General features: G+C 37.8%; 1 protein-coding gene across 2 annotated transcripts in view; it reads left to right on the forward strand.

Moving 5' to 3' along the window:
* Nucleotides 1-12,839, forward strand: part of EIF2AK4 (eukaryotic translation initiation factor 2 alpha kinase 4) — a 97,976-nt gene that overhangs the window by 49,196 nt on the left and 35,941 nt on the right. For both annotated transcript variants that reach the window (XM_079125947.1, XM_079125948.1), the window contains exons 14-19: nucleotides 1,402-1,485; nucleotides 2,283-2,405; nucleotides 4,593-4,697; nucleotides 7,449-7,506; nucleotides 8,068-8,147; nucleotides 11,902-12,003. In XM_079125947.1, the coding sequence (XP_078982073.1) occupies nucleotides 1,402-1,485; nucleotides 2,283-2,405; nucleotides 4,593-4,697; nucleotides 7,449-7,506; nucleotides 8,068-8,147; nucleotides 11,902-12,003 (552 nt within the window). The remainder of the gene's footprint in view (nucleotides 1-1,401; nucleotides 1,486-2,282; nucleotides 2,406-4,592; nucleotides 4,698-7,448; nucleotides 7,507-8,067; nucleotides 8,148-11,901; nucleotides 12,004-12,839) is intronic.

Genomic DNA, 12,839 nt, shown 5'->3' on the forward strand with positions numbered 1-12,839 from the left:
ACTTCCCTTATCAAGTAAAATCACCTTAAGTTCCTCTCAGTTTAAATTTATTAACTATATATTTAACCAGGATAATAGCATAAACAGTCTAAACTACTGTAAAGCAAAGTTGTTTGGGTTTAGTGGTATACATTTAATTATTATGGGGACACCAAATTTCTGCATACATTTATTATTACAATTTTATTATAAAAGACACAAATCAGAATCAGACATATAGAGCAAAGTCTAGAAGCATCTCAAATGCAAAGCTTCCCTGCCATGTCCTCATGTAATCGGGGCCCCTCATCCTCTCAGCCCAGCCATGTGCTCAACCTGGAAGCCCCACTGAGCCTCCATGTCTTAAGATATCTTATTGGAACTTCATTATGTAGGTAGAATTGACTAAATCATTGGCCACATGATTGAACTTGATCCCCAGGACTCCTGCCCTGACCTCCCCTCCTTCCCTTCCCAGAAGTCAGCTGGCTCAAGGCCCCTCTCATCACATCCTGAGTCATCTCATCTCTTAGCACAAACTCAGGGGGACACCAAATTTATGATCCTGATTTTTCTTGATTAAGGGCAATACCCCTTGAGCAATCTAATTTATGGGTAAGAGCTGCCAAGAGATTAATAATCTTCTATAACTAATCCCCAGAGTATAGTAATGATTCAAGAGTGGAACGTGATTATTTCCAAAGCAAGCAGAGCTCTTTTTTAATTCCCTTAAAAAATGAAAAATATATTGAAAAGTCCTTCCTTATAAAAAATATAATCAAATGGTCAGATCGTAACTAATGCCTTTTTCATACTTAGGGTTAAAAGTATTTAAAATAATACATCTGTGAGAAGAAAAATATTTTTTTTAAAAAAGGTATCATGTATTAGAAAGAAAATTAGCTGTAGGTTGGCCCTGTGGAGACAAAACAAGATCATTTGTTATAAGCAGCAGCTGAGTACTTGTCTTTGAGGGCATAGGCCAGAGGGCAGTATGCTCTTTAATAGTCTGCTCACATTTAAATTGCTTTAGCTAATTCCCACCAAAGGAGGGCATTCCATTAGCACTGAAACCCTAAAATAAAAGCATATATACATTCTGCCCTTCTTATCCATAGGGCATCAATAATAAAGAATTAAAAAATTGATTTGACGAGGAATCTTTCTGTGGATTGCGCAACTTTAAAACCTACTGGTTTCCATTTTCCCCATTGTCATTCTGTGTAGCAACAGACCTGGTTATAGCAAACTTTCCTTAAAATTACAGTAAGCTTCTACAGGGCATTGGTTGAGTTCTGCTCTCTGATGTCCACCTAGGGCAGCAGGATGGCTTGGCGGGAGGGAAGAGGTATTTGATGATGGTGACTGTCCTGTTTAATTTCAGCCCCCAGTTTAAGTTCTCATGTGTTTCTCGTGATTTAGGATGAGGACCAAAATGAAAATAACAGTTGCCATGAAAGTGAGCGATCGGTGACGACTGAGGCTGTGCACTACCTGTATATCCAGGTGAAGTCCCTATGACCCACAAGTCAAATCCAACTTATGCCTGTTTTTGTTTGGCCTGTAAGCTGAGAATGGCTTTTACATTTCTGAGTGGTTGTTTTAAAAAATCAAAAGGAGAATAATATTCTGTGACATTTATAATGTTTTGCTCTTTACTTGAAGGTTATAATGTACAAATAAAAACTAATGACATTATTAGGTTAATTAGCCTGTCTTGGAAATTTGAGTCTGCAGTCTTATAACACAATAAATAAAATTTTACTGCAGAATCAACTTTCATATTATTTGTGATAAGAATTTAAGCAAGTAATTTTTTTTTAAAATAACCAATTATATAACAAATAAATATGGGAACTAGGAGTGTAAGCTTAGTAGTAGAGCACTCGCCTAGCACATGCATTAGTTTTAGTGGTAAGCATTTAATTACTTCTGTGTTTACTCCTCAGCACAGCAAAAATAAATAAATAAATAAAATTTGGGGGGTGCTAAGATTATGCATATTTGCTCCCAATGTTGTTTTTTGTTCATTTGCTTGCTTTTTGTGTGTATGCCGGAGATGGAACCCAGGACCTAGTGTCTACTAAAAATACACTCTACGACTGAGCTACATCTCTACTCCTCCAAAGTATTTTTAAAAAATACTTTTGGTTTCTTTTTTCAGTGTAAAAAAATCAAGTCTTTCCCATCACTGTTTAGAATCCATATTATAAATTTTTAAGTGAATGATTATATTAATTGCAATTAACCTCCTTAATTTATACTTTGTAACCAAGTTCTTCCCGGTTTGTTCTTTTCTATAGATGGAATACTGTGAAAAGAGTACTTTACGTGACACCATTGACCAGGGGTTGTACAGAGACACCATCAGACTCTGGAGACTTTTTCGAGAGATTCTGGATGGATTGGCTTACATCCATGAGAAAGTAAACTTTACAACATTCTGAATCCAAAACTTAGGTTTACATAAATTTATGACTAAATAAAAAAATTCAAATGTGAAAATGGAGAAAAATATAAAAAAACTGTGAGTATATTGAAATCTGTTTTGTAGGTAATAGGACAAAGATAAGAAAACAGTACCAGATATCGAAGTTCGAAGAAAACATTGAAGGTTAGGATAGGGATCAGCAAACTATGATTCACTTAACACCTGTTTTTCATTGTCCTATAACCTAAAACTGGCTTTTATATCTTTGAGTGGTTATTAAAAATCAAAAGGAGAATAATATTTCATAACATAAAATTCAAATTTTGTTGTCCGTCAGTGAAGTTTCATTGGAACAAAGCCAGGCTCATTTGTTTACATATTGCCTGTGACTGTTTTGCTATAACAGCAGATTTGAGTAATTACAACAAAGATTGTATAGTTTGAAATACCTAAAATTGACTATCTGGTCCTTTTCAGAAAGTTTGCCAACTCCTGGATGAGGAAAAAATATTTGATCACGTATGGAATATTGAAGATGTTTTCTTGAGTGGTTTAGAATAAAATATGAGTGTGGTTAATATGTACCAAGATTTGATTCTAACAATTAGTCTTGCCTTCCCTGGGAATAAAGGAAAACTAGAAAGTCATCCAGCAAGGAGAGGAATAAGACTCTCTTAGTTGCTTAGCTTGCTATGTGTATGACATTTTTGTCATTCTAAAGCTAGAAATTGCTATTATGATGTAAATGCTAAGGAGCCTTGCTTCAGACTGAAAAACTGCTTACATTTTTTAAAATGAGATTGTCTAATGCATTAGGTAGTGTAAATATTAATTTTTTCCTTTGCCTCAATTTTCATGAACCTCAAAATGTTTATACTATGCTGTATTTATACCAAGAAGCCAGGGCTATAATTTATACATCTGACTTATAAATAATTTGTTGGAAGCAGAAATTTGTAAGGTTGGGAATAAAAATGAGTTCTAATGAAGGCCATTAGAACTCTATTCCTGTGGTACCACCTGGGGGATGCTAGAACTATGCCCATGTGCTTACTTCCTCTCCCTCTGATTGCTCAGTGTTTATTGACCATTTGCTGGGCATCTAACACTGTGCCACACCTAGACATACAGAGGCACTAGTATGTGACAAACCCCATGATTGAGAGGGACTTCTTGTTTTTGGAAAAAGTCAGAATTCATCTTCATGTAGTAGTAAAAGAGCTCATACAATAAAGTATTTTATTTAATTATTTTTTGTATTATAAAACATGAAACAATAAGTATTATGATAAACCATTAGGAACAACAGAAAGCAGGATTCATTTAACATAATCACCGAGTATCTACTGTGTGTACTGGGGATGCAAAGTGAATTGTTAGAATTTCTGAATTACCAGGGAAGGTTCATGAATGAATTGGCACTTGTAAGTGTTGGTAAAATTCAAAATTATGGTATTTTCCAGGAAGTGGATAGAGCTGGAGAATATCATGCTAAGTGAAATAAACCAATCCCAAAAAACCAAAGGCTGAATATTTTCTCTGATATGCAGATGCTAATTTACAATAAGGAGGAGGGTGGCTAGGGAAGAACAGAGTTTCTTTAGGTAGAGGGGAGTGAAGGAAGTGGGTATGGGATTAGAAAGGATAGAATCAGACATTACTCTGCATGCATATATAACTAAAACCAGTGGGATTCTACATCATGTACAACCAGAAGAATGAAAAATTATTCTATGTATGATGTATCAAAGTGCATTCTGTCATGTATAACTACTTGGAACAAATTGAAAAAATTTGAATGAGTGGAGAAAAGCAATAATGTTCTAGGCAGGGGAAGTAGTACAAAGAAAGGAATTGGAAAGAAATGAAAGTGCTGTGTCTTCCTGACCAGAATCAGGGTTTTGGGATGCAGCAGAGGGAAAGATAATTTGATGAACCCAGTGGAAGGAACCTTGGGTGCCACAGGGAGCCATTTTAATTTCACCACAGGTGAAAGAGAGATTGTAGAGAGGTTACCAGACAATTGAGAGACATTCCAGAGACCAGATTCCTGGACCAGAGTGGTTTGGGAGAAGACCTCACCCAGTTTGCAAACTAGGCTGGCCTTTCAGATTAGGAAACAGGTATAACTATAAACTGTGCATGGGAAGCAACCATTAGATTCTTCACTTTCTTCCAACAGGGAATGATTCACCGGGATTTGAAGCCTGTCAACATATTTTTGGATTCTGATGACCATGTAAAAATAGGTGATTTTGGCTTGGCAACAGATCATCTAGCCTTTGCTGTGAGTATTTTAAAAATTAGACTGTACCTGAAAGTAGACCCAAGTGCCTTGATAATCCTGAAAAATATAAGAGGATAACAAGTTGCCTGAACCCTGCATGCAACCCTCAGGAATTTGGCAAGTCGGAAGGGATAATTGTGAATATGTTTTAATAAGTGCCTTTTACTTGAAGGACACAAAATTATTGGCTTGTGAATTATATTTAGGTTAAAGGCATACAGTACTTTATGAAATAATTTGGTATTTTGGTCTGCCATGTCAGGCACCCAGCAGGATGTTTTATACTTTAGTTTGGGAAAATGAGGCTCAAAAACATTAAACACTGGGATAACCCAGTCCTAAACAACATGTAACTCAAAAGGTATCTGTTCTTCATTACATCGTAGTGACTTAAAATACAAAACTAATTAATGTGAGATGAGAGAAGTAGAGATATGAGTCAAAGATAGGAGAAAATTAACAGAATTGTGAGAATCAGGAAAGACTGTCAGCCGGGTGTGGTGGCGCTCACCTGTAATCCCAGTGGCTTGGGAGGCTGAGTTCAAAGCCAGCCTCAGAAAAAGCAAGGCACTAAGCAACTCAGTGAGACTCTCCCTTTAAATAAAATACAAAATAGGACTGGGGATGTGGCTCAGTGGAAAAGAAAGTCTGTTTAGGTAGCATGCAATAGTGTGTGCCTGTAGTCCCAACTGCTTGGGTGGCTAAGGTGAGAGGATTGCTTGAGCTCAGGAGTACAAGACTAGCCTGGGCAACCTAGTAAGACCCTGTAACCACCTCCCCCCAAGACTGTATAACAACAAGGTGACATTTCAGATGGGCCCGGAGTATATGTGGGAGTCCATGTTGAAGGCAGGCCCTAGTGACACCAGGGTAGGGTATTTTATCATAAGCCAAAGCTATGGGTGAGCAGATGTGATTGTTTGAAGACCACATGTTCTGATTGGCTCAAACTGTAAGGTGCCGTACAGAGTAGAAGAGAATGCTTAAAGGTTCTCTGGCCTTCAGTGCCAGAGGTTTACTTAACATTAGCCAGAGGTATTGGGCTATCTTACCCCAAAAGATTAGTTACCTTTTCATCACTGTGACCAAAATAACTGACAAAAACTACTTACAGGAGGAAAAGTTTTTTTGCACTATGGTTTCAGAGGTTCAGTTCATGGTTGACTGGATTCAATTGCTCTGGACCTGAAGTTAGACAGAAGAACCTGGCAGAAGGACATAGTGGAGGAATGCTGCTCAGCCCATGACAAATAGGGAGTGGAAAGAGCAAGCAAGACACCAGGGACAAATTATAACCCAAAGTCATATCCCCCAGTTACCTACTTCCTCCAGCCACACCCTACCTGCCCACAATTAGTCCATTCAAATTATTAATCCATGAAATGGATTAATCCACTGACTGAGTTACGGTTCTTATAATTAATCATTTTGCCTCCTGCATTAATATAGGAGCTTTTGGGGGCTACATCATAGCCAAACATTAGAAGAACCAAGATCTTTAAAAATGCAGTTCATTCCAATGGTAGTCAGAGAAAAAAATAGAATTTGGATTGATGGTAAAAACAGTCATAGGGGCTAAATAAGAAAGTAAGGTTAGAAGAAATGGAGAGGGCCAGGTGCAGTGGCACATACCTATAATCCCAGTGACTCAGGATGTTGAGGCAGAAAGATTGAAAGTTCCAGGCCAGCATGAACAACTCAGGGAGACCTTGTCCCAAAATAAAAAATAGGAAGGACTAGGATATATCTCAGTGATAGAACATGTGCCTAGCATGCAGAAAGCCTGAGTTCAATCCCCTGTACTGCAAAAAGAAGAAGAGGGAAGGGAAAGGAGAAAGAAGGACAGTAGAACAGGGAAGGGCAGGTGTTGAAAAATGCTAAGGCCAAGGAGGGGCAAACGATGGGATCTTGATCCTAAACTAGAGAATATACCTCTGTGTCTGGAGGTGTAGGGAGGTAGATGAGCAGAGGCTCTGCAGTCTCACTGGCCTGGACTAGAACCATATTATTGCCACTGCTTTGTGGTACAACCTTGGGCAAATTAGAAAGTCTCTCAGAACCTCTTCTGTATAGTGCACCTAACACTAGTTCCTGCCTCAAAGTATTTTCAGCAAAATAAAATCAGAAGGTAGGTAAAGCACCTGGAACAGGGTCTGGCACTACAAATGGTGAAGGGGCTGTTATTGATGGTGGTCCTTGTTATAGGAATCAGTGGAGTGATGTTGTAACAGTAGTGATTGCATGACACAGCCCTTCAGAAAGATGTAGAAGAAGGTGAGGCCACTTAGGACATGTCAGCAGTGAGTGACAGTGAAACAGATTTAGTGACCTGCCTCAACTGATCCTGAAAAAGTAGTAGCAGAGTAGCAGTGAGAAAATTAAAAAGTAGGTGTTTTGTTTTGTAGTACTGGGCATTGAGCCCAGGGGCTCTGCCACGGAGCTATATCCCAGGCCCTTTTTGTCTTTTGTTTTGAGATAGGGTCTCATTAAGTTGCTGAGGCTGGCCTGGAACTTTCCATCTCCTGCATCAGCATCCTGAGTAGCTGGGATTACAGGCATGCACCTCCTCACCCAACTTGTTGTTTTTAATACACTCTTACTCTTCCTAGTAAATAACTAAAACAAAAAGCATTATTGTAATTATTCTGATTTTCATGTAATATTTTTCAGTGTATCTTCATTTAGAAATGGACAAGCCATTCCTATTGCTATAGCATTTGAATTTGCTAATCGGCTTACTTCTATTTTTAGGCTGATGGGAAACAAGATGATCAGGCAGGAGATCAATTGATAAAATCAGACCCTTCAGGTAAATCCAGAAGACTATTTTTATTTGTGTATTTGAAAGCAGATCACAAAATTTCTTAACCAGAAACATGTTTTTACTTGTAGAGACTTTATTCTAAAGCAAATTTTAATTACTCACTAAATTAACAAAATTATGAAAATGCCTTAATTTTTTTTTTTCCTTTTCGCTGTGTTAATTGTTCTTCAGAGCCCTAAGGGCTTCAGCTAATAGAATAATTGGCTCCCACATGCAAACAGCTCTTCTCTGTCCAACACTAGTGGTCATGTGAAGTTCTCCAAGGCCTGGTTGGTCTGGGGTCTTCTCTGTGGCCCTGTCTCCCCTTGGCAACAGACTGCTTTGTGCGGGACAGGGTGTTTGACCATATGTGACTATGGTTATTGTATGATGCAGTTCCACTGCTTTTTCCTTAAGTACTGCAGACAGTTATCAGATCAGGCCCCATTCATAAGAAATATTCTTTTCTTTTTTCTTTCTTTCCTTTTTTTTTTTTTTTTTTTAATAATTTGTTTCATCTTTAAGTTCTAATACTGGAAAGCTTTCCCTCTGGTTTCCTCCACACAGGCCATTTGACTGGGATGGTTGGCACTGCTCTATACGTAAGCCCAGAGGTCCAAGGAAGCACCAAGTCTGCATACAACCAGGTACAGAACTTTTAGGAAAGGGAAAAGTCTCAGGAGTGAAATAATAGTAAGAACATCAGAATCACAGCATTAGTTACCAGCTGAAATAGGAGCAAATTCATGCTCTAGGCAAGACACATGGTGCCTGAGGGCAGAAACCAGAACAATCACTGTTGATGCCGGGAGCTTGTAGTCCATCCATCCATCCAAAGAAAATGTGAACTAACTCCTGTCCTGGGCAAGGTCCTAAGAACATAGGGGTCAAGGCAGTCAAGTGAATAAGACAGCTATGGCCCCAGCCCTCAGGGTGGGGCCATATCCAGTGGTGACTGAAACAGACAATAAACATGTAAAAAAAAAAGAGAGAGAGAAAGAAAGAAAGAATCACGAATTGTAATAAGGGCTAAGAGAAAAAATGGAGTCAAGTTACAAGACAATATCTTGTCTTTAGGGAGAGCATTTTCTCTAAATAAACTGACCAGGGAAGACCTCCCTAAGAGAATGACATTTAGGATCATTTAGTTTATTTGAAGTGCACAGGAAGCCATTGAAGAATCTTGAGCAGAGAGTTCACTCCAGCTGTACTCCAAGGGGAGGGCTGGTGACTGGCATTGAAGTGAGAGCAGAAGAAATGAGAGATTTTGAGAGATTTTGATGATGGATTAGATGTTAGAAGAGGGAAAGAAAGGGGGAAAAGTTGAGGTTCAGATTTCTGCCTGGAGAACCTGGATGGAAGGGTAGTTGACTAACATGAGGAAACATGGGGAAAGAGGTAGGGAAGGGGAAGAAGGTGGCAGAAAAATTCAGTATGAGGTGTGTAAGTTAGAAATGCCTGATGAGGAATCCAATTAAGATGGCCAGAGGTTGTTAGACACCCAAGACTTAAGTTCAGAGAGAAGATCAAAACCAGAGGTATAAATCTGAAAGTTGTCAGTACATAGATGGGATTTAAAGCCATGAGACTAAAGGAGATCACCCAGGGCTAGAGTGTAAAGCTACATTCCAAAAATACATCAGGCAGGCAGTGTACATCAAAGTGGATTATCAGCCTTGCATTGGAAATTCAATCCTGGGTTTTATGCTGACAGCAATGTTGTTTCATATAGTAAAAAATAACAGTGTCTGAAAATGGGGATCTATTTCATTAACTGTAAGACTTCATGTAATTGAATACTACCTGTCATTAGCAACATGTTTCAGAAACCAATTTTAGAAAAATGATAATAGTATTAAAAAATATTCTTACTCTATTAAATGAATTTAAAAAAAAAACAGAATGTTCTTCGTTCCATAGAGTGTACATATATGTATATTTAAAAACAAAAAGTGGGATTAAGGGAGATTGCTGTATACCCTTGGCATTCTATAGCCAGACATGTAGGAAATAACAAATGGATATTTGTTTTTAAGACTTTGAAGGTGACTAGGGATAAGTCAAGAGGTCCTCCTACTCTTTTTCTTTTCTTCCCCTCTTTTGGTACTGGCGATTGATCCCAGAGGTTCTTAACCACTGAGCCCACGTCTCCAGCTCTTGTTATTCTTTTATTTGAGACAGGGTCTCAGTAAGGAGTTAAGGCTAACCTCAAACTAGAAATCCTCAGCCTCCTAAGTCGCTGAGATTAGAAGTGAGTGCCATCCTGCTTGGCCTTCTACTCCTCTTTGAATCCACATTCATTTAAGAGTATTCCTTGAGAGTGGGCTCTGTCCTCCTGGCACTTCACAAGGAGCAGTCTTTGCAGGCCGATTGAAGCCGGCTTCCTTGGGCACATGCCATCCCACTCGGGTGCCCCTTGAGGCCCTGTATGGATTTTCAATACACTGACTTGCCCTTTCCTTTTTTTTTTTTTTTTTTTTCCTTTTTATTATTGCCATTTGTTTTTTGTCTTTACTTATTCGTTATTTAACAATTATCTGGAATTTATTCTTTTAGTTTCTTTGGGTTTATTCTGTTTTCTTTCTCAGGCCTTTTGTTGTTTATGTTGTTGTTGTTTCCCAATTTTTTAAGGTATGAGTGACAAATAAAAATTATATATATTTGAAGTATGCAGTGTGATCTTTCAATATTCACATACTTTGTGAAATTATTACAATCAAGCTAAACATCCATCTCCTCACCTAGTTACCATTTTTTCGTGGGGCAGTGTCACAAACACTTGAGATCTACTCTCTTAGCAAATTTCAAAAATACAATACATTGTAGTCACCATGCTGTATGTTAGAGCCCATTATAAGAACTTATTCATCTTATAACTGAAAACTTGTACCCTTTAATCAACATCTCCTTTTTCCCCCTCAATCCACAACCAGTGGTAAACCACCATTGTACCTTGTTACTGTGAGTTGGATTTTTGTATGCATTGTCCTTATATAAATGAGATCTTTCCGTATTTATCTTTCTGTTTTTTTGGCTTATTTTACAGGTTCATCCTGTTATCACAAATGACAGGATTGCCTTCTTTTTCAATGCTATATAATATTCCATTATTTCTCTGTGTGTGGAGAGAGCACATTTTCTTTTTCCATTCATCTGCTCACTGGCACAATGATACTAACTTGACTATAATGAATAATGTTGCAGTGAACATAAGCATGCAGATATCTCTTAGATAGTGAGATTCTTTCCTTTGGATATATACCAGAAGTGGGGTTGCTGTATCACATGGAATCTCTCTTTTTAATGTTTTGAAGAGCCTCCATCCTGTTTTCCATATCAACTGTGTCTATTTACATTCCCAGCAACAGTGCACAAGGGCTCCCTTTTCTCCACATCCTCATGTTTGTTATCTTTCAACTTTTGTTTTGCTGTAGACTGACACAATACCTTTATTTTACTTATTTATATGTGTGCTGAGGATCAAACCCAGTGCCTCACACATGCCAGTCAGGCACTCTACCACTGAACCACAATCCTAGCCCTCAACTTTTTTATAATAGCCATCCTAACAAGTGTGAGGTGATACCTCATTATGTTTCATTTTTATTTCCCTGGTGATGATTGGTGATATGTGTCTTTTCATATATCTGTTGGCCATTTGTACATCTTTTTGGAAAGTTTTCTACTCAGAAAAAACATGTTTTGCTGAGTTGTATGAGTTCCTTATATATTTTGCTTATTAGCCTCTTATGAGGTGTATGGTTTGCAAATATTTTTCCCATTATACAGGTTGCCTTTTAATTTATTTTTCCTCTTTAATTGCACTTTCATATTTTTCTGGGATTAATCACATGATCTTTTGGTTGTATCATTCTTCTGTCCTCACTGGTATGGCTTTGTAGTCAATAACTGACCTTTACTATCAGCAGCAGATTTTGGTCTATATTTCACTTTTGAAATGATTAGTGAAGATACTAAATGAAGCAGATTCTTTTTTATGTGACAGTGCTGGGGATTGAGTCCAGAGCGAGGGGCATGTTGGGCAAATGTTCTGAGCTATATCCCCAGCCCAAAGCACATTCTTGTACAAAAGGCTTGGTTGTCTTTACCCTTTAGCCATTATTTTCAGTCTTTAGCCAGGAGTTTTATCTATGTGTGTAGATAAACTGGTCACAGTTATTTTTCAAGGAAAATATTGAGCAAAATTATGCCAAATGTTTTACTGTAAATCAAATAGTCTTTATACCTACAATTGTCTAGAAAAATAGTCAAATTTCTCCAGTGTGACTTGTTTTACACTTAGGCAAACTTTATTTCACCTAACAGTCTGATCCTGTAATTCCCTGGTAAATTATACTTTCATGTAAAGGATCTCTAAATACAATTCTTTTTTCCCCTCAGAAAGTGGATCTCTTCAGCCTGGGAATTATCTTCTTTGAGATGTCCTATCACCCCATGGTGACAGCCTCAGAAAGGATCTTTGTTCTCAACCAACTCAGAGATGTATGTATCGGGTGCTTGGTGCATACATTTCTAGTAACCTCAGTCTTAGCATGGAGATTAGAATTTGAGGCAGGATATTTTCCTTGTATTTATAATATAGAAGAGGTCGTCCTGCTATAATTGTAATGATTTACTTGCTGAGACATGCCAAACTAACCTGTTCTCCCTTTGCAGTGAAATGTTTTCTAAACAAGGGAAATTGCCAGTTTAAGTTGCTAAAATAGCAGTTTGTATAGCCAAAGACTGTCAGCACTTAGGAGGGTCTGTTGATCTGTCTTCTGTACTTCTAATAAGTAGAATCCGCTCTGCTTACATGTCTCCAATAATGAGAAATTTCCCCTCGTGTTACTTGTTTTTGGAAATCTTGGAGAAATTGCTAGATTATTGTTATTTTTAAAAACTTAGTCTGAGAGATTTAATATTAAAACAAAAGAAGAATCCAAAAGTTTTTGTATGATATCAGTGCAGTTATAGCATGGGAATGGGTTATAAGAATAAGGAACGTTTAGTTATAGATTAGAAAGATTCATGCTGAGTGGACTTGGTACAGTGAGACCTAAAGAAAACCATCATAATCAGAAGTTAAAATGGTCTGTGAAAAATATCAGCCACTGAATTGTTTTCCCCAGTGAAATTCCCATTTGTCTTCTTGAGATTAATCCTTGCCTCTTTTACCAACTGAGCTAAAAAGGATTAACATTACAGTGTGTGAGGTCAAAGGTACCCTTTAGAAAATGGCATTAAAGTGAAAGTGCAAAGTAAGGTTTGGGCAATGGTAATTTAGATCCACATATCCATGAGCAAGAGATCCCCGGAGAGCCTTCCCCCTCGTCAAG

Source organism: Sciurus vulgaris (assembly GCF_902686455.1).
Source record: "Sciurus vulgaris genome assembly, chromosome: 2".
Lineage (NCBI taxonomy): Eukaryota > Metazoa > Chordata > Mammalia > Rodentia > Sciuridae > Sciurus > Sciurus vulgaris.